The sequence below is a fragment of the Planococcus citri genome, chromosome 3 (assembly GCF_950023065.1).
Source record: "Planococcus citri chromosome 3, ihPlaCitr1.1, whole genome shotgun sequence".
Lineage (NCBI taxonomy): Eukaryota > Metazoa > Arthropoda > Insecta > Hemiptera > Pseudococcidae > Planococcus > Planococcus citri.
Window position 1 is genome coordinate 20,893,755 of NC_088679.1, and position 20,096 is coordinate 20,913,850.

Below are 20,096 nucleotides of genomic sequence, written 5' to 3' on the forward strand. Positions count from 1 at the left end.
AAAAATTGCAACGATACTTCCCTGTAACCCTATACAGTAATCAATTTACCTATTCTAGGTGGAAAATTCTTAGTTTGGCGGTTTTCGAGTTTGACATTATTATTTTACGAGTTTATAAGAGTAGGTATAGGTAACAGGCATACGTTGCGAATTGTACACGAAACGTGTGTATTTAATAGCGAGTAAGTTTATAAGTGTAGTAAGCGTCTAACATTTCGCAAACAAGTTCGCATCTTTAATTTATCAGTATGGGTTATGTTATATCTCTTAATAAAAACTGAAATATATCACCTTCTGCGTTGGCTGATTTAACACGTGTAAGGTATTATGTCTCTCGGCAATGACACGAGAAATTTTGACGTAAACGTATAACATAACGGTTAAAGGAACGAAAAACGATCCCATCGCTGAAAATACTACGTAAATTCTGTTCTGATTGTACGTGCAGACTGTACTTATATGTCGGTCCGCATCACGCCTGAAATCATTCGAGTATAATTAAAATATTAGTAGGAAGTCGAGTAATTATTCGCCATTCTTAGAAGCATAGTTCGATAGTTTTAGTTACTTTATTTTAGCTAGCGATGGCTTTAAAATTTAGTAGGCAAAGAAAGACAAAGCTATGTAAGTAAGTACATCGAGCTGAAAGTACGATAAAGTTATAAAGGCGTTTTAATTAAAGTTAATAGGACTATAGTTGAAACATAAGATGATCAAATTGAAAAGGAAACCACGAAAGTTAAAACGTTGTAATTCCAATAAAAAATATTCTGAATTTTTTTTTTTGAATTATATTTTATTCTCATTGCACAGATAAAAAAGCAAAAATTTTCTGTAATAGATAATTAAATAATTAATCACCAATAAATTTGGATTCCCTAACGTTGCCTTATTGTAAATTGAGAAACATCCGCTATTTCAAAACACTACCAGCCATTCTGAGATTTTTCACTCAAAAAGTAAATATTTAGCTGGCAAAATGAACTATGTAACTACAGTATGACACAGAAGTAGTGCTCGGTGGCTTTTGGGCTTTCAACAGCAACCTTGAAAATTTCAGGCCCATGCACAGGGTGTCCACAAATTGAAAAACCGGTTTGGTCAAAAAATTCAAACTGGTTTTTATTGGGGCAATGTATTCTACACACTAAGGCGACAAAAACGTGATATGAATTTTTTGAAACCGGTTCGTTAATTTGCAACCGGTTAACAAAAAATACCCAAAAATTGTAGATAGGGAAAAAAGTTTGGAACAAAAGTTGTAGAGCGTGAAAAATTACACAATTATGTCCAATTACATTTTGAAACCGGTTCATTGGTTCGCATTTAGCAACTAGTTTTTGACAATCACCTAAAAATTGAAGATAGAGAAAAATGCATGAAACAAAAGTTGTAGAGCGTGAAAATTTGAAGCATTTTCGCTGATCAGATTTTGAAACCGGTTCATTGATTTGCAACCAGTTTTCAAAATTACCTAAAAATTGGAGATCAAGAAAAGAGCTTGAAACAAAAGTTGTAGAGCGTGAAAAATTACACAATTCTGTCTAACCACATTCTGAAACCGGTTCATTGGTTCACATTTAGCAACCGGTTTTTGACAATCACCTAAAAATTGAAGATAGAGAAAAATGCATGAAACAAAAGTTGTAGAGCGTGAAAATTTGAAGCATTTTCGCTGATCAGATTTTGAAACCGGTTCATTAAGTCGCAGCAAGCCATCAAAAGTTACCTGATTGTAAGTTAATTAGCCATTTTCAAAATCCGTTCAGCAGAAATGGTTCAATTTTTCACGCTCTACAACTTTTATTTCAAGGATTTTTCTCTGTCTTCAGTTTTTAGGTGATTGTCAAAAACTGGTTGCTAAATGCCAACCAATGAACCGGTTTCAAAATCTGATTAGACAGAATTCTGTAATTTTTCGAGCTCTACAACTTTTGTTTCAAGCTTTTTTCTCGATCTTCAATTTTTAGATAATTTTGATAACTGGTTGCAAATTAATGAACCGGTTTCAAAATCCGATCAGCGAAAATGGTTCGATTTGTCAAGCCCTACAACTTTTGTTTCAAGCATTTTTCTCTACCTTCAATTTTTAGGTGACTGTCAAAAACTGGTTACTAAATGCGAACCAGTGAACCGGTTTCAAAATGTGATTAGACAGAATTGTGTAATTTCTCACGCGCTACAACTTTTGTTCCAAACTTTTTTCTCTATCTACAATTTTTGGGTATTTTTTGTTAACTGGTTGCAAATTAACGAACCGGTTTCAAAAAATTCATATCACTTCTTTGTCGCCTCAGTGTGTAGAATACATTGCGCCAATAAAAACCAGTTTGAATTCTTTGACCAAACCGGTTTTTCAATTTGTGGACATGGGCCTGAAATTTTCAAGGTTGCTTTTGAAAGCCCTTATTTTTCCCTGCTCAACGCCGATTCATTCATCTCTCTAGCTCGTTCCACTTAGAAATAAAAGCCACCGGGCACTACTTCTGTGTCATACTGTACGTATATTGAAATACCATTTCCCTCATTTAATTAAAAATAGCCAGGTAATACTTATGTGATTTTTTCTTGAGTTTTTTTTATTCAAATATGAAAAGTGTGCATGCATCAACACATCAACAATGATGTGGGGGAAAATTGGGCGCCAATGAAATCAGAAATGTAATCATGACAATAATACCTAGCTTTAGCTTTGCAACACGTAATTTCGGAAACATGAGATTGATTTTTGGGGATTTAATATTTTTCAGATCTAAAAAATAACAGATTATCGATTTTGAAAAAAAAATGAAAATTTCCTAACCAGAACAAGAGCAAAAGCTTTCAAAAATTCAAAATTTCAAAAGTTAAACAATGAACAACATTATTTTTGATGTGAAAATTTTTGAAAGTTTCAGTAAACAATTGTCAAATAAAACAGGTACCTACATCTACTCGCTAATCAATTTAGTCAAAATAGCTAATATTTAGCACAAACTGTGACCCTTCCTCTCCCCTCCCTTCACCCTCATTGCCAATAAATTTCAAGAGTGCATCTAATCCAGGCAACTGTTCAACATTGATGAAAAAAGTTCCCGGAGTCTTTGATTTTTTTAAAATTAATTTTTCAATTTTTGGCAAATTTTTCAAAACTTAAAATTTGGCCCATTTCTTACAAAAAAAAAAAAAATTACCAAATTAACCTGAAAAGCTAAAATTTTGTTTGTACCCCATTTTCGACCTCTTGAGTTCATTTGCAGTTGTTCCAAACCGGTTTAAGGCCTTTAAAAAATTTCAGGTTTTCTAGTTTTCGAAACAAAAAACAGAAAAAAAAACGCTGTAAGTACATATAAGGTGAAAATAAATTTATTTTAGAACCCATCAACTCATATTTCTCATCATTTGTGACCGATTTGATCGATTTTGGCATATTCTTTTAAACTATTTTGGCGTCGGTTCAACTTTAAAAAATGTTTCAACAACTTTTTTGAAAAAAAAAAAAAAAATGAAAAATGAAAATTTGTTGGAGATTTTAAGAACTGTTCAAAACCATGATCAATTGACTTGGCAACTCGAAAATTATCTAGGGTATCAGTCAAATTTCAGTTTTTTTTGTTTTATTTGTGTTCGCAAACGATTACTTTTTTCATTTTTTTTTTCAATTTTCAAAAATAATCGGATTTTTGCATTTGAATTGGTATAAAACTATTTTGAAAATACATTTATGTGCTTGCGTCGGTCGAAAGAATTGCTTACAAAGATGGTGAATCCGAAGTTACAACTGATTATAAGTGCTGAATTTCATTTTCATCTCACAACATTTTTTTCATAAAAATGGAGAATCTGAAAATCCGCTTGAGACTCCAAAACGTTTGAAAACCATCGCCAATAAATTCAGATGTCAGAAATAAGGAACAAAGCAACTCCAAATTTCCAGGTCAATTTGGTAAAATTTTGATTTTTCCCATTTTTTGAATTTTTAAAAAATTGTCAAAAATCGAAATTTGAGTTTCAGCAGCAGAAATTTTTGGCTGTTGGTGTATTTTGGCTTGGGGTCTTCTATCGATTCTTATTTGCCTGGTTTAAGGTTTCTGTGATGAAGATTGTGATGCTTCGCTTGTTAGGTAACTAACTACATAGGTATGTATGAAAGTAGGGTATGCAAAAAATAAGGTCATTTTTAAAATTTCAAATCAGTTTTTAAAAGTTCGAAAAGCCCCCCTCCCCTTCAGAAGGCAGGAAAACGGCTGAAGAAGAAAAACGGAATCAAAAGAGTATTCAGTAAATGCATTATTAGCCAAAATTTATAGAACAAAAAATTATTTTTGAAAATCGATCAAAAATGTGAGAAAATCAAAACCGTACCAAATTGGCCTAGAAAACTTAAATCAGATATGCAACCCATTTTTGAGCTCTTTCGCTCTTTTATTGATTTGGAAATGCAATTCGAACCATTTTTAATCGTTCTGGAGCCTCCAGTCAATTTTTGAAAGATAAATTCATTGATATAAATTTTTACTGCATGTTTTTGGAAAGCTAATATTGATTTAATGCCCTATAATTTTAACATGCTTATAGTCAATTTGAGGTAGTTTTGGGCCAATCTGGAGTCTCCCGCCACATTTTAGACATTCAAGATTTTCAAAAAATTTCACGAAGAAATATCCGAATTAATTTGAGCACGTACACGTATAAATGCAATTATTGATGCTTGTTAATCATCCTATGCGTACTTGATCGAGTATGGTAGCCAAAAACTTGAGTTATTTTTTTCTATTTTTTCAAATTAGCCAAAAACGTTGGCTTTACAGCGTTCCAAAATATTTCTCCAGTTTCAGAAATGATATCTTTAAATATTTTGTCATGATTGATGCGAAATATTCACGAAGAGAAAACTTTAAATAAGCGATTTGCAAATTTTCAATCGCTCAATAAAACCCTAAAAGTGGTCTTGGGACTTTGAATGACAATAACATAGGTCATTTGAGACGAGATCATTTTTCCCAAAACAGGCTGGGTAGGGGCAAAAACGAAAAAAACTCGAATTTTTTCAAAAATGCCCCCTCTTTGACTTTGAGGAATTAAATCTCCTCTCCAGGGGCATCTGCGAAGCTAAAAATTTTTCTCAGTAACTTTCAACTCCAAAAGATGTTTTCTGAATTTGGTCAAAATCCGTCGACTTTTTTTCGAGGGGGCGGGGGCGGCGATCCACCCTAATGTGCTAAAATCAATTTGGATCATTTTACGTCAATTTTGAAAATCTGAAATTTTCGAAGTGTGACTATGAAAACACCTGGAAGCTTGAGAACTAGTCAAAACGGTTCAAAATGGTGTTTAATCGATTCGAGGAGTCGAAAATTGGCCTTACAATGCCTTACATATCAAATTTAAATTTTCTAACACAAGTTGGTAAAATTTTGATTCTTTCAAATCTTTGGCCCAAATTTTATTTTTAAGCCGATAGAAAATGAATCTTAGTTGATACCTTATTAGAATAAATTTAGGATATGGCGATGTATTTTTGCCTGCGTTTTATTTGATTCTACTTTGTCTTGTTCAAAATTTTTTATGCTGATCAATGTAACTATAATATGTACTTTAGCTTCTGATCACAGGTAATTTTGCGACGAAAAAAATAAAAAATCATCATTACTTACATCAAAAAAATTATAAAATGAAGTATACCCACGAAAAGATACACCTTCGTTACCTAACCCGATTTTTTCATCTTAGAATTTCCATAATATATAAAATAATAATGTTGGTGAGTATTATTTTTGAGAAAACGCATCAATAATGCAGAAATTTCACAAATTAAATCAATTTGTATCTGCAAAAGAGTTTTATCATGTGAAGGAAGTGGTATTTCAAGTTGAATAATTTTTCGCCGCGAATTCTCAGAGTTGGCAAACTTATATACACGTGAGTGATTTTGAATGCCGCTTCAACAAAATAGAAAACAATGTCTTATAAGATAGCAGAAGCTTATACAGTTCGTATGAGTGTTTTGGAAAACATCGTCCACTTGTATATAATTTGACAATTCAGGCTAAGTTTACCAGTAACTCAGTAAGTTATACCAGAAAACAAAAATTTTGCATTTCTGTTTGGTATCTTGCTGATCATGATAATATATCATCACTCTGTATAGACAAATTGGGGAGGGGGAGGTTGTGATTTTTTATTTTTATTCCTAGAAGTAATTATCTAGGTAGGTAAGTACGTATGTATCATATTTTTTGGTTTTCTCTCAATTTCTCATTTTTTTCACTTGTTGATTTTTTTATTGGAATTTTAAAGGGGAAAACGCTTTCAGAAAATTTATTGTTTTAAATAGGTATTCAGATTTTTAATGTTTTGCCACTCTCTATGTCTATGTCTATAGCTGAATTTTTGATATTCTACGCTAATTTATATCTCTTAAAATAATTGCATCTTATTAAAACATCAAGTAAGTAGAGGAGAAGGTAAAATTATGGACCCAGGTACAAATATGGACCCCCCCCCATGGTTTAGAGTACAACTACTAGCGCTACGGTCATACTGGGTTCTAAAAATTATACTATAGTAGTGTAGTATGGATGATCCAAGTACTTATTTCGGATCCATACAAACTTGGGTGTCTCTCATCAGCAATTGTTTTTTTTTGCGCATTATTTCCTTCCCAATGGAAAATTTTACAAGTTTTTCATTCGGTATAATTCATCAACTTCAAATAAAGTTTGGAAAAAAAATCATTAGCGAAGTAAGTAGCTTACAATGTGTACTTTCAAAATATACTTTCATACTTGTCTTTACTTCAACTGATTTTCATAATTTTTTTCATTTTTCATACACTGAGCCAATTTTTTGCATGAGTATAAATATGGACCCCTAAATTTTTTTACCTAATTTTGATTCAATATTTTTTAGAATGTCGAGAAAAGTGTTATTAACAAAGAAGACAAGTCCAAAGTGTCAAAAATGGGACCATGATTTTTTTATTTTTCATAACCTTGTCCAATTTTTTGCATGGGTATAAATATGGACCCCTAAATTTTTTTCATCTAATTTTGATTCAATGGTTTTTAGAATACCAAGAAAGGTGTTATTAACAAAGAAGATAAGTCCAAAGCATCGAAAAACATCTTTAAATAAATTTTTGTACAATTTTCTGTAATTTTCATACATTTTTTGAGGGGGCCCAATTTAGGGTGGTTCAAAGAACAATAGAAAAAATTTTATGTTTCAATTTTTTGAGCTTACCCCCTAGAAGTGTTCCATTTGGTCAGAAAACACTTGACAAAAAATTTCAGGTCAAAAAAATAATATTTAGAGGTCACGCATGAGAGTTAAATGTTGAGAAGGTATGAGCGCGTTGAGCAAAAACTTCCCATGGTTGCGCGTTAGGGAACGCAGCGTTGCGTCCCCTCGTTGGATCGAAGCAGATTACAACACGTTATCCCCTCTACAATGCATGATAAGTAAGTCTAGTCCTTGGTGAACTTTTTAAGATGTCATTAATGATGAGTCAACGACAATTTTTCAATTCCAAAGATCACTGAAGGTGAAAATATAACATACGAAAGATTTGAACAGTAAAGAAAAAAGTACGAGTATGAATTTGTGTTTGTATTATTCTATTCTAATTTGAAACCAAAGGGAAACAATTTATGGGATAATTTACGTTGAAATATGAATAATATTTTATAAGATTCAGTACCTACTTGTAGTTAAATAGTTGATGTTTTATCAACTATTATCAATTTAAGAGCCATTACTTAGTAAAAATGGAATTTTTTGATTTCTAAATTCCATAATTCAGGTTCAAATGAATTCTACAGCTGAAAAATCATAAATCAATACTTTGGAATAGTTCGCACCTCCGGAGTAATAAGGTCACATCTCAAAAAAAATTGATTTTGATGTTTTTGCATTTTTGGGGTTTGTATGACCCCCCTCAGCCAAAAATTACACTTTGAGTTGGGTACATTATCTAGATCTTGTAAAAAATGCAAATGGCCTAACTCAAAATCTCAACAAGATTGCAAGTTGTTTGGAGTTATAAGGGCACATCTCAAAAAACTCCACCTTTTTTGAGCAAATTTTGTACATACAAAGTGTTAACAAATAGTTTTGATTGTTTTGAATGTTTGTCAGTTAGAAATAGTCACAAGGAGTGCATTTTTTATTGGTTTGTACCAAATGGAAAAAAAATTTTAAATTGATCACTTTTCAGAAAAATGAATTTGCACATATCGTGAAATTTTAGTTTTTTGAGAAAAACTCAAAAACTAAGCACTCTAGAAAAAAACTAACAACATTATGTCGATTGGAAATTTAATTCTCTACAACTTTGTTGTCATGAAATTTTTTTTGGACGCTTCCTTTCGCCTCCACATCAACTTTAATGAAAGGTTATAACTCAAAATGTTTTCCAAACATTGAAATATTTCCTCTTTAAGATTTTATTTTTCAAACTGTTCTTATGCTAAATGAAGGTAGGATACCAGATCTTTAAAATGAGTTGCTATTCATTCCTCACAATTAATTATAAGTTGATAAAAATAATGAATCAAGTTTTAAAAAAAAAGAAAATCACTCTCCTGTAAAATTTCACTTTTTTGAGATGTGACCTTATTACAGTTATTACTCCCGAGGTGCGAGTTGTTTTAACCCCCCCCCCAAAAAAATTGGTATCACTTAATAAGTTGTAGTGGGGATGCCACTCTCAGTACAGTTGCGTAGAATCAACCCAGTTGAGCTGCATTGAGTTTCCCATGGCACCGTCGTGGGAAGTATTGTGCTTTTGCGCGCTCGTAGCTCTCAACAATCGTTACCTTAATGCCAAATCCGAGTATGTCCATACAAAAAAAGTACGATTTTACGCATCACTGATAAGGTTTGGATATGCTCGGAAGGGTTAGTTGAGTTCTGATTGAACATTGGTCAACTTCGTGCATCTTCGGTGGTGCATTTTAACTGTACTCAGATGCAAATTTTTCAATTCAGGGCTTCCCAGAGTCTTATCAGTGACGCAAAACGACAATGTTTTTTTGGATGGACATACTCGAATTTGGCATTAAGGTAAGGACATTCAACGCTTGTGCGCGACCTCTAAACATTATTATTTTTCAACAAAATTTTTATGGTGTCATTTTTTCATCAAAAGGAACAAAATTAGGAGGTAAGACCTTAAGATTTCAAAAAAAAATGTTACATGAACCACCCTAGGGCCCATATTTGTACCCGCGTCCATATTTGTACCACTTTATGTCACTTTTCTAAATTTCAAATTTCTCCATGAGTTATCAACAACAACAAAAAATTTTTTTACACAATATACTAGAGTCTTGGCCTTTCGAATGGTATATTCGAAAATTTTTTTGATAATTTTTTCTACCCTTTAAGGCCAAAAAGCTAGAGGGGGTCCATATTTGTACCTTCTCCTCTACTAATACTATGAAGCAGTGATTTCAAATACAGAATGCTCTTATCGTATCAATAAATAACAATCTAGTAACAACTACAGGTATATAGGTACCTACATCGTACTTAGAAAATCTACCTATAAGCACCAGGATACGTAAGTATGTATATTCGCAAGAGATAAATATTTATGGAAAATCTCACTTACCATCCGAACATGGGCGGGCAAGTGATGAAAATCGCCGTAACCCAGACAATTAATATCATGACGAAAGCCAATCTTTTGGATCGAAGTCTTTTTGAATAATTTAATGGACTAGTTATAGCAAAATACCTATCTAAGGAGATGGCGCACAGACTCAGTATGGAAGCCGTACACAAGCACACATCTGACGAAATCCATATATCACATAGTAACCATCCCCATTCCCACGAACCTGCAAGAGGAGAAATAATACGTCTTTTGTATATAGAAATTAAAAATTCTGCCAGGAAATTTCCGCATAATAATACGTAAAATATACCTATCGAATTTTGTATGTACGAACGTATACATATATAACTATACAGTACCTGTAGACTATGTCATAATAATTATAAGCTTAAACATGGCAACTTAGCGGTGGTAAAAGGATTACAACATATCCACAAGTACCTACCATTGATTAAGTAAACAAATTAATTTATAAATACCATATCTGCTACTTGTATAGGTACATTGTACGTATACCTATATATTTAATAACTCCCTGATGAATAACTCGAAACACGTATAAACTCACGTTATAGAGTAATCGTGAAATAATTCTCGCATTAAGGTATCGGCATTGGTTGACTGTGATAAAATTAAATTGAAATTTTCATTTACACTTGTAAAAGTATACAGTTTGAGGCACTCTGCGTGTAAGTATAAGCATTGGTACGAAAACGAAAACTATATAAAGGTGAGCTAGATTTGGTACACGCGTTTTTCAAGAGTCCCTCCGTAGTAATAGATTACCGTTTAAATATTTGCAAAAGGATCCCCTATTGTTCTAAATGTAAGTACGAAAACTTCACTTAACGAGCCAACAACATGAACGTGTGTAACTGTGTATAGTTAGGAATTTAATTATTGCAAATCGTATGTCGCAGTAGCCGGGCCGGATGCCTTAGAAAAAGGACTTCTTTTCAGTATATTGCCCGGCATTAGTTTTGTATATACATACGTATTGCGTGAAATTAAATACCTCCCTACGAATTGTAGATACGCGACATTCGCAATAATACGATAACAAAAGGTTGCATTTTATTATAATATATTATAATATTCCTTTTTGTATTGTAAACACAGTTAGTAGCACCGTATTTGCGAAATCATCGCGGGGTAGTAAGAGTTGAATGGCCGAAATTCACATGTTGCGTTTCTTTCAACTGAAAATTCAAATTATACGTATTATGTACTTACAAGGAAACCTTTTGAGCTGGCATTACTCTAATTTGAACGAAACCAAGCCAGATGATTCAAAAGCGTGACGATTTTTAAACTTCTTTATGAGACATAAGGTATGTACATTTTTTTGAGTAAAGGGAACCGATGTAAATAATTCCTTGAATTCAACTCCTAAACATCAATAGGTAGGTAATTAATTTTGACCCATTTTGAAATCTCCAGTAATTTTTCTAATTTTCCCAAAAATTTCACCAGGAGCCGAAAATGGAAAGAAACCAAATCCTCCAACGAGGAGAAGGTCGGTGGAAAAGTCATTCGGATTCAATTTTGTCGATTCAGTCATGAAATCTAAAGGGAGACAGGCAAACAGTAGAAAGGGTCAAATGAAAAAAAAAAACAAATACAGAACCATTCATTTTTGTCGATCATTTGACTCCAAAAACCCAAAAATGAGCCTTTGGAAAAAGCATTTTAAACTTTTTAAAAAATTAAAAAATGCAATGCAGTGTCATAAGCTACGTAATGTGTTTAAAACACGTAATTTAAAAAATACGTTTACAAATTTTTTTTTAATGAAAATTTGGCGCATTTTTGATTAAAAAAAAAACAACTCAAAATTTGATCAAATTGAGGTAAAACATGATTGAAAAAGAGTTATATGTTGTAATAGATCTATCCTATTTTAAACCCTTAAAATCGATTGGTCGTCTTTCGAAGGCCTTGGAGCGGATTTTTGAAAATTTTAGATCCTGAAAAACTATGAAAAAATTGGTTAATTCAACAGGTGGAAATGATTTTTGAAAAGACCCTATTAATAATACGGTCATTGTAAGCTTTGGGTTTGGGTGCTCCGATTTTGCTCAAAACTTTTTTGCGGGTTCCTCACATTAGAAAAGGAAGAAAATCGTCAACATGGGCCCTCCAGCCATCATTGGCACAAGTGGAGTGATTTTTTCGCTGTTGAAATTTCTCGTCATACCTTTATGTGTAAATTGAAAGCACTTTCTTATTAGGTATTCGGAAAAATGAAAACTTCAAAGTTGGACATTTTTTTGTATGTTCAATTTTCAAAAGCTTGCCAAATTTTGGAGCTATACCTAACCTAATTTTAAAAATTTGAAAAAAATCCAGGAATGCGTACATTTTTATGATACCTATTTACAACAATGAACATTTTTTGATGGGATTAGTAAAAAGATGAGAGGTGGATGGAGCCCCAAAATTTTGATAAATTGTGTCTAAAATTGATTTTTTTTCAAGGTCGTCTGTCTGTATGTATATATTGTATATCTGTCTGGCTGGCTTCTCAAGGTCATTGGCCTGTCTGTCTGGCTTCCCAAAGTCATCTTGCCGCCTGGTCGGCCTTCTAAGGCCATTGACCCATCAGTCTGGCTTCTCAAAGTCGTGTGAACGTCTGTTCCTAAGGTCATTGACCTATCTATCTGGCTTCTCGAGGTCATTGACATGATATATCTGGCTTTCCAAGGTTACCTGTCTGCATGTATGGCTTCCCAAAGTTGTCTGGCCGCCTGTTTGGTCTCCTAAGGTCATTGACCCATCAGCGTGGCCGCTCAAAGCGGCCTGCACGTCTGTTCCTGAGGTCTTTGACCTATCTGTCTGACTTCTCGAGGTCATTGATATGACTGTCTGGCTTTCCAAGGTTGCATGTCTGCTTGTATGGCTTCTCAAAGACATTGACCTGTCTACCTGGCGTCCCAAAGTCGTCTGGCTGCCTGTTCGACCTCCTAAGATCATTGACCCATCAGTATGGCTTCTGAATGTTGTCTAGTCGTATGTTCCTAAGGTCATTGATCTTCGTTGGTCTGATCGGTGGCCTCTCAAGCTGTTATTGGCATGGATGTCTGGCTTTCTAAGGGTGTCTGTCTGCCTATCTGGCTTCTCAAGGTCATTGGCCTGTATATCTGACTTCCCAAAGTAATGTGGTCGCTTCTTCGACCTCCTAAGGTCATTGACCAATCAGTCTGGCTTCTGGAAATCGTCAGGCCGTCTGTTCCTAAGGTCATAGACCTGTCTTCTGGCTTCTCATAGTTATATGTGTGGCCGTCTCGCCTATCGAAGTCATTGACGTGACTGTATGGCTTTCCAAGGTTGCCATGTCTGGCTTCTCAAAGTCATTAACCTGTTCATCTGGCTTCCCAGAGTCGTCTGGCCATCTGTTTGCCATTCTAAGATCATTGAACTGTCTGTCTGGTCTCTCAAGGTCGTCTGTCTGCTTGTCTGGCTTCTCAGGGATGTCTGCCTGCCTGCCTGCCTTACCGAACTCGTCGGACCGTCTGTCCAGTCTTTTAAGGTGATTGACCTGTTTGTCTGGTTTCTCAAAGTCGTCAGTCTGGCCTCATGAATGCCATTGACCTTTCTGTCTGGCCTCACAAGATGTCTGTCTGCTTGCTGCTCTCTCAGGGTCTTTGCCCGTTCTGCCTGTCTTCTTAAGGTCGCCTGGCCACCAAATGTCGCTATGCATGGTTTCTTATAGTTTTTTCTTTCTTCAAAATTTTAAATTATTGCTCCAAAATTTGGCAATGCTTTAAAAAATTGAGATTTCAAAAAAAGTTATTTTGAATTTTTGAAATTTTTGGTGAATAGGTAGGTTTTTAATTAACCTTGAAATACCACAAACAAATTTTCTTGTGCGTTTGAGGAATTTCCTCGTTTTTTCTAGAAATGGTGACCTAATCGCTCAAAAAAATTGTAAATTGAATTTACAAAAACGAATTTTGAAAATTGGCGTTCAAATTTTTCAAAATGGCCTTGGACATTGGTATATTAAAGTTTATAACTGCTGAATTCCATTTTAGCCCGTTTTATAACAATTTTTTCCAAAAACAACTAAAAAATTCAAAAAATCTGCTGGAAGCTGCGTAGTGACTCAAATTTACCATAACTATTTACATTCAGAAAGTCGAAAATAGAGTGTAAAGTACTTTTCCGACTTGTTTTTGTCTAGTTTGAAAAAATTTTCTGCAAATGGAATCCCTCTCTATTTTCAATAAAAATCTGTTTTCGTCAATTTGTATCTATTTTATTTATGCACGTTCACAATATCACTAAACTGCAGGATTAACGTGCTTCCTCATACAATGAATACTATCCAACGTTAGATAATTTTAAATTAAATGGATAGGTTGTATTCGTGTTCGGAAATTGAAAACGAGCTTTTACCACACACTACATAGTGTACCTAATATGGTTAATTTTAGGTAAACATTTCGTTATAGACTATAATTTTCACTTTCATCAACGCAATGCGTTCGTTTTATCTATGCTTTTCAAAAACACGCCTTACAATTAAACGTACAAGGTAATTCGAGTATCGCGTGACAAAAATTCAAAAAACAGTGTTACCTCTGAGATGAGACGACACAGCCAAAGGCATAACAAATGCACCCACCAACCAATCAGCTACAGCTAATGACATGATGAAGCAATTGGTCACCGTTCTCAGACGTCTGGTTGTTATCACAGCTATTATAATTAACGTATTGCCGACCTACGCAAAATAAACTCTCGTTTAATTATATCAAATCTTGAAAATAACGCGACAGACTATGCGGTCATTTTACCAAATAATTGAGCAGAAAATTTGCCATCTCACTTATTGTCTCAGGTTACCCTTTGCTTCACGATGTATTAGATAGGAAATTCCATTTCTATACGCATTTGGTCATGGTCAGCCCTTAAACGTTCAAAAATACTTATAATCCCTCGAAAGCTTTTCCATAATGATTTCTAACAACTCTATGATCTCGATTTGTTATTTTACGAGCATGATGAGTAATTGTAAATAAAAAATATCACCAATCAAGCAGGAAAATATTCTGAAAAATTTTTCCATAGCAGTCAACATCATACACTGTTGTAGAAATTGAATAAATTATTATAGACATGATATAGTTCGTTTTGATATGATCTAGGCAAACCATAAAAACACAAAGTAAGTAGGTATGTATCGTAAAATTAAGCCTGGGTAGTTTCATAATCATCATAGAAATTAAAACCATCGCAAGATAATTAAAATACCTACCCCATAAATATCATAAAAACGTGTACAAATTATTGGTTTTTATTCCCTGTCTGTGTTTTTAAAAAAATCCAAAAACTTAAATCAGATTTGAAAAAGTTTTCAATAAGTCGAAAATGAAAAAGTAAGCCTATTCTCTGTTCCTCCGCAGCATAAAGCCAGCTTCACTCTGAAACAAGCTGCTAAACTGCCAACAGAACAACAGATATATTCCTAATAAGGAAATCTGAACTGAATATAAAAATATAAACCAGTATAAAATCAGCCTTTAAACAACTTTTTGTATCGAAGATTATACCAAAACGTCGGGTTCAAATTTAGCGACGAAAGAAAAACACCTAAAATAAGATTTTCCCTCAGAAAGTGGTTGTAAATCCGACTTAAACCATGAAATCTTCAATAGTATTAGAGTGAATTTCGAATAAATAGAATATTTTTTATACGTGTTGATTTTGAACACGAACGAAAAAAAAAAAACAACAACAATCCCGATCACTCTATAAGGCTGAAACGAGCTATCAAGATCGAAAAACAAAATACTGGGATTTATAACGAGATGAAAAATATCCTTATACTCGTAGTTGGAAAAGTTCGCGAGTGTAATCAAACAACGAGTGAATCTAACTCCAAGTATGTCGTATATGTACTTATTACGAACGAATTCGAAAAAAAAATTAAAACGAATTTTTTGGTTGAATTCGTCGTATACTTGGTATAATTTTAATCACGTTGATGTGTCGAATTCAAGAAAAAAAATACGCCAGGCTTTAGTCAGGTAAGAAAGACAAAGACGAGGAAAAATCGCGGTTAAAAAACATTAACGTATTTAACCTCGGTCCAAAACGTATTTTAAAACGGAATTTAATAACTGAATTTCCATTTATAGCCATAAAAGCACGTAAAAAGAACATTCCTAGCGAAATTAAATACTTCCCTTGATTAAACAATAAAATACATAAACGTCGTTAGTTTGGTAGCAATTTACTTAAGTGAAGAACACGAGTTAGGCAGAAGGTAGCTATAAGATAGGTAAAAATACATGGATTGCAGTAATTGTAACAACTTGAAATTAAACGTTACACTTTTAAAAATCTATGCTCATTCATCTGATTCAAATTTTCCACTCGGTGTGAAATATTAACATATTTAGTTAGGTACCTAACTGATTTTAATTTATCAAACGATATAAACGCGTATTTATTATAAGGAAAACTTTATGATTTAAAATTCCTATTTTTCGTCATATAGTAACTAATCTCTTCATTATTATTAAATTTCTTTTTAATTTTCAAAAAGAGTTTTTCGCTAAGAATTGACATCTTTATGCAGTGCAAGTCACTTGTACGCGAGTATTTGAACTCGTCGTCAGTTTTACGAGAAGATGCGTAATAAATTATGTAAGTTTACGCATAAAATATGCGAAGACGAATATTATTAATGGGAAAAATAAAGGTCAACTTAAAAATGTAACATCGTAAAAAAAAACTTTCCTATAGTTTCGTTAATTTTTTAAAATTAAACACCAAACACGAAGTATATTATCCACTTTTCCGAGTTAATCGGCTAAATTACCCACGTATTACGAGCCGAAAAAAATTAAATTTTCAAAACCAAGATGATAAATTAATGAAAATTAACATTTTTATTTAGCTTTGAATACGCGGTAAGTAAGTAGGAAAGCGAACTTTATCGAGCGTGAAAATTTTTCAAAATTATCAATCTTTTTTTATCCTAGAGGTGGGTGTTTGTGAAAATAGACTTGTAAATTACTTTCCTTGCGGGTTTTAATCGTCCTACGTTCGGGGGAAAATATTGTAAAAAAAAAAAAAAAAAAAAACTGCAAGGGATGGAGTTTTTTTTCTGAGTTGAATCAGTGCAAGATTCACAATCTTAATTGATTCATTCATGGAGAAAACCTAATATTTGTAAAATTAATAGGTGCAAAAAAATTGTAATTCAAATGAAAATATGAGCGTTTTAATAAATTGATTCTTTTATATTCTATACATATATATATTTTTAAATAATCAATTGGTAAAGTGCAGTGGCGTAGCCAAGGAGGGCGAAGGGGGCCATGCCCCCCTTGGGAGTGTAAATTTAAAATGAAACATGCAGAAATGAACGTTTTTTATGTGATTAAATTTTATAACCTAGGTACCTTAAAATACATATTTTCATTTCACATTTTATTCAATTTCACTCAATTTGATTCGATTCAATTCATTCAAATTTTATTTAATCTTCATTAAATTTCATGTTCCATTTTATTTTGTCATTTTATATTTAAATGAATCTAATTTGATTTAATTTCATTAACTAGGTATTAAATACTCGTACATAATATCATCTTTCATTCAACTAGGTAATGCAATTTTATTTCACGTTTTATTCAATTTTATGTAGGTAATTTGATTTAATTCAATTTTCATTTCATTTTGTTTACTTAAGTAATTTTATTTTTATTGATTTTTTTTCATTTTTATATCACTTCATTTCATTTTATTCTCGTTATTAGGTATTTAATAGAATTGATTTTGATTTAATTAATAGACTACTGTATAATATTAATAAATTTCATTTTTTATTTCATCCTTTCATTGCGTTTAATTTCATTTAATTTTTATTAGGTATTTTTTTTCTTTTTATTTGTTTCTTTATTTTGTTATAGGGCAAAACGGGCATTTCAGGTTGCATACATACACCCCCCTGTGAATGGTAGGCTAAACCTTACAAGTCTAGCTAGTCCAGTGGCAAAATGTATATTTTAAGCAATAAACGGCAAATCATGATAAAGCTATGAAATTTGGTATGATGAACAAGGACACCAAAAGGAAATTTTTGAGCCCGGGAGCCCATCGCCAAGTCCCATAGGAAGGGAAAGAGGGTGATTTGGGGTGTGGGTTCAACCCCCATTTTTCAAAATGGGTCTATCGGCGCGATATTGGTATCAATTCCATATGACTGAACCCCGCTGAGTTCGAAAATACCATTACTTTCAAAATCTGAGGAAGAGGCATGCCTCAAATTTGAGATTTTCTGAGTAAAGTTTTTGCATTTTTCTCAGAAATACCCCAAAATTACAGTTTTTTAACCCTAGACGACACGCTGACCTTCCATCGGCATTTTTATGGTCATTTTCGGATTCTACAGGTCAATTACAATGCGAATCGGCCGTCAATACTTTCGCATACCTCTACCGCGAGTGCACAGAGGGGTCAAAAGGGGTTAAAAATTGGCAGTTTTTCGGCATTTTCTTACAAAAATCACGGTTTTTGAACTGTGCACCGGATATAATTGGCGGAAGAAGGTTCTAATGGTGATTTTCGAATTCTACAGATCAAATACTATCGAATAAGGCTCAGAGCCACTTTTTACACCCCTCCAGGGAGAGAAGAGAGGGGGTCAAATTTAATTCTCATCTTGCTTGTGTTGAATTAATTTTAGAAATGTAATTAATATAAGTAGGTATGCATTTACTTACCATCGTGATAATAATATTTGTATCGATGTTTTTCGTACCGCCGAATCCAAATTTTCAATTATTTTTTTGATTCCAGCCACGGGGGGAGGCACCATATGAGGGGTGGGTCCATTTTTCACGAAAAATCGACATGTATATCAAAATGTAGGTTTTTGAGGGCGCTGATTTCAAAAATTTTTACGTATCCGTTGAAAAAGTTGAATACCCCTCTTCACTCCATGAAATAAACTCATCCCAAAAAAAATAAAATTCTGAGTGAATTGAAAAAATAAACGAATTTTAATTTTTTGCTATGAGTGTGATTTTTATCAATTTTTTCACGGAATACGTAGAAATAGAGGTCAACTTCACCAGTCGAGACTTTTTTTTATGCTTCAAATCAAAAAATCGCATTTTTCACAAACTTCCAATTTTTTTAAATCGACTTACGACATAATGCCATCCCAATTCTTTAATATGTTCGTTCTCGAAACCTACATTTCGATATACAAGTCGATTTTTTGTGAAAAATTTCATCCCCCACCCCTTGAACGCGGTATCATCCCCTTGGCTTGGACCTAAATGAAAAATCGATAGCATTTTTGAAATGAGCGTCCTCCAAAACTTACATTTTGATATACAAGTCGATTTTTTGTGAAAAATTTCATCCCCACCCCTTGAACGCAGTATCATCTCCTTGGGTTGCACCAAAATGAAAAATCGATAGCATTTTTGAAATCAGCGCCCTCAAAAACCTACATTTTGATATACATGTCGATTTTTCGTGAAAAATGGACCCACCCCTCATATGGTGCCTCCCCCCGTGGCTGGAATCAAAAAAATAATTGAAAATTTGGATTCGGCGGTACGAAAAACATCGATACAAATATTATTATCACGATGGTAAGTAAATGCATACTTATATTAATTACATTTCTAAAATTAATTCAACACAAGCAAGATGAGAATTAAATTTGACCCCCTCTCTTCTCTCCCTGGAGGGGTGTAAAAAGTGGCTCTGAGCCTTATTCGATAGTATTTGATCTGTAGAATTCGAAAATCACCATTAGAACTTTCTTCCGCCAATTATATCCGGTGCACAGTTCAAAAACCGTGATTTTTGTAAGAAAATGCCGAAAAACTGCCAATTTTTAACCCCTTTTGACCCCTCTGTGCACTCGCGGTAGAGGTATGCGAAAGTATTGACGGCCGATTCGCATTGTAATTGACCTGTAGAATCCGAAAATGACCATAAAAATGCCGATGGAAGGTCAGCGTGTCGTCTAGGGTTAAAAAACTGTAATTTTGGGGTATTTCTGAGAAAAATGCAAAAACTTTACTCAGAAAATCTCAAATTTGAGGCATGCCTCTTCCTCAGATTTTGAAAGTAATGGTATTTTCGAACTCAGCGGGGTTCAGTCATATGGAATTGATACCAATATCGCGCCGATAGCCCCATTTTGCAAAATGGGGGTCTACCTTTTTCAGCTAGTTGAGTGAATTTTCTCAAGGAAGACTTTTGCGGATATCAAAAAATGTAATACAGTTGGAAAGGGAACAAAATTCTCTTCAACTTAGAGCCTTAAAATAATGAGATCCTCGAGATGGTTTGAAAGTTTTGGCATATCAAAATGCAAAGTGGACAGAACAATCACTAGCTTGAAGCCAATGAAGTCTACAGAATGTAAGGGGAATCAAGAGATACCACCATTTATACACCTTGTGACGTCAGGGCGTTTTGCCCTATACTTATTCAATTTTGTTGCGATAAAATGAAC

The 20,096-nt window shown here is 33.5% G+C and overlaps 1 protein-coding gene across 2 annotated transcripts in view; it reads right to left on the minus strand.

Annotated features, from left to right (window-relative positions):
• The window catches only part of LOC135838791 (probable G-protein coupled receptor No18), a 163,825-nt gene that overhangs the window by 16,308 nt on the left and 127,421 nt on the right, over nt 1–20,096 (minus strand). For both annotated transcript variants that reach the window (XM_065354547.1, XM_065354548.1), the window contains exons 4-6: nt 14,183–14,327; nt 9,596–9,824; nt 292–478 (exon numbers count right to left, since the gene is read on the minus strand). In XM_065354547.1, coding sequence (XP_065210619.1) covers nt 292–478; nt 9,596–9,824; nt 14,183–14,327 — 561 coding nt within the window. The remainder of the gene's footprint in view (nt 1–291; nt 479–9,595; nt 9,825–14,182; nt 14,328–20,096) is intronic.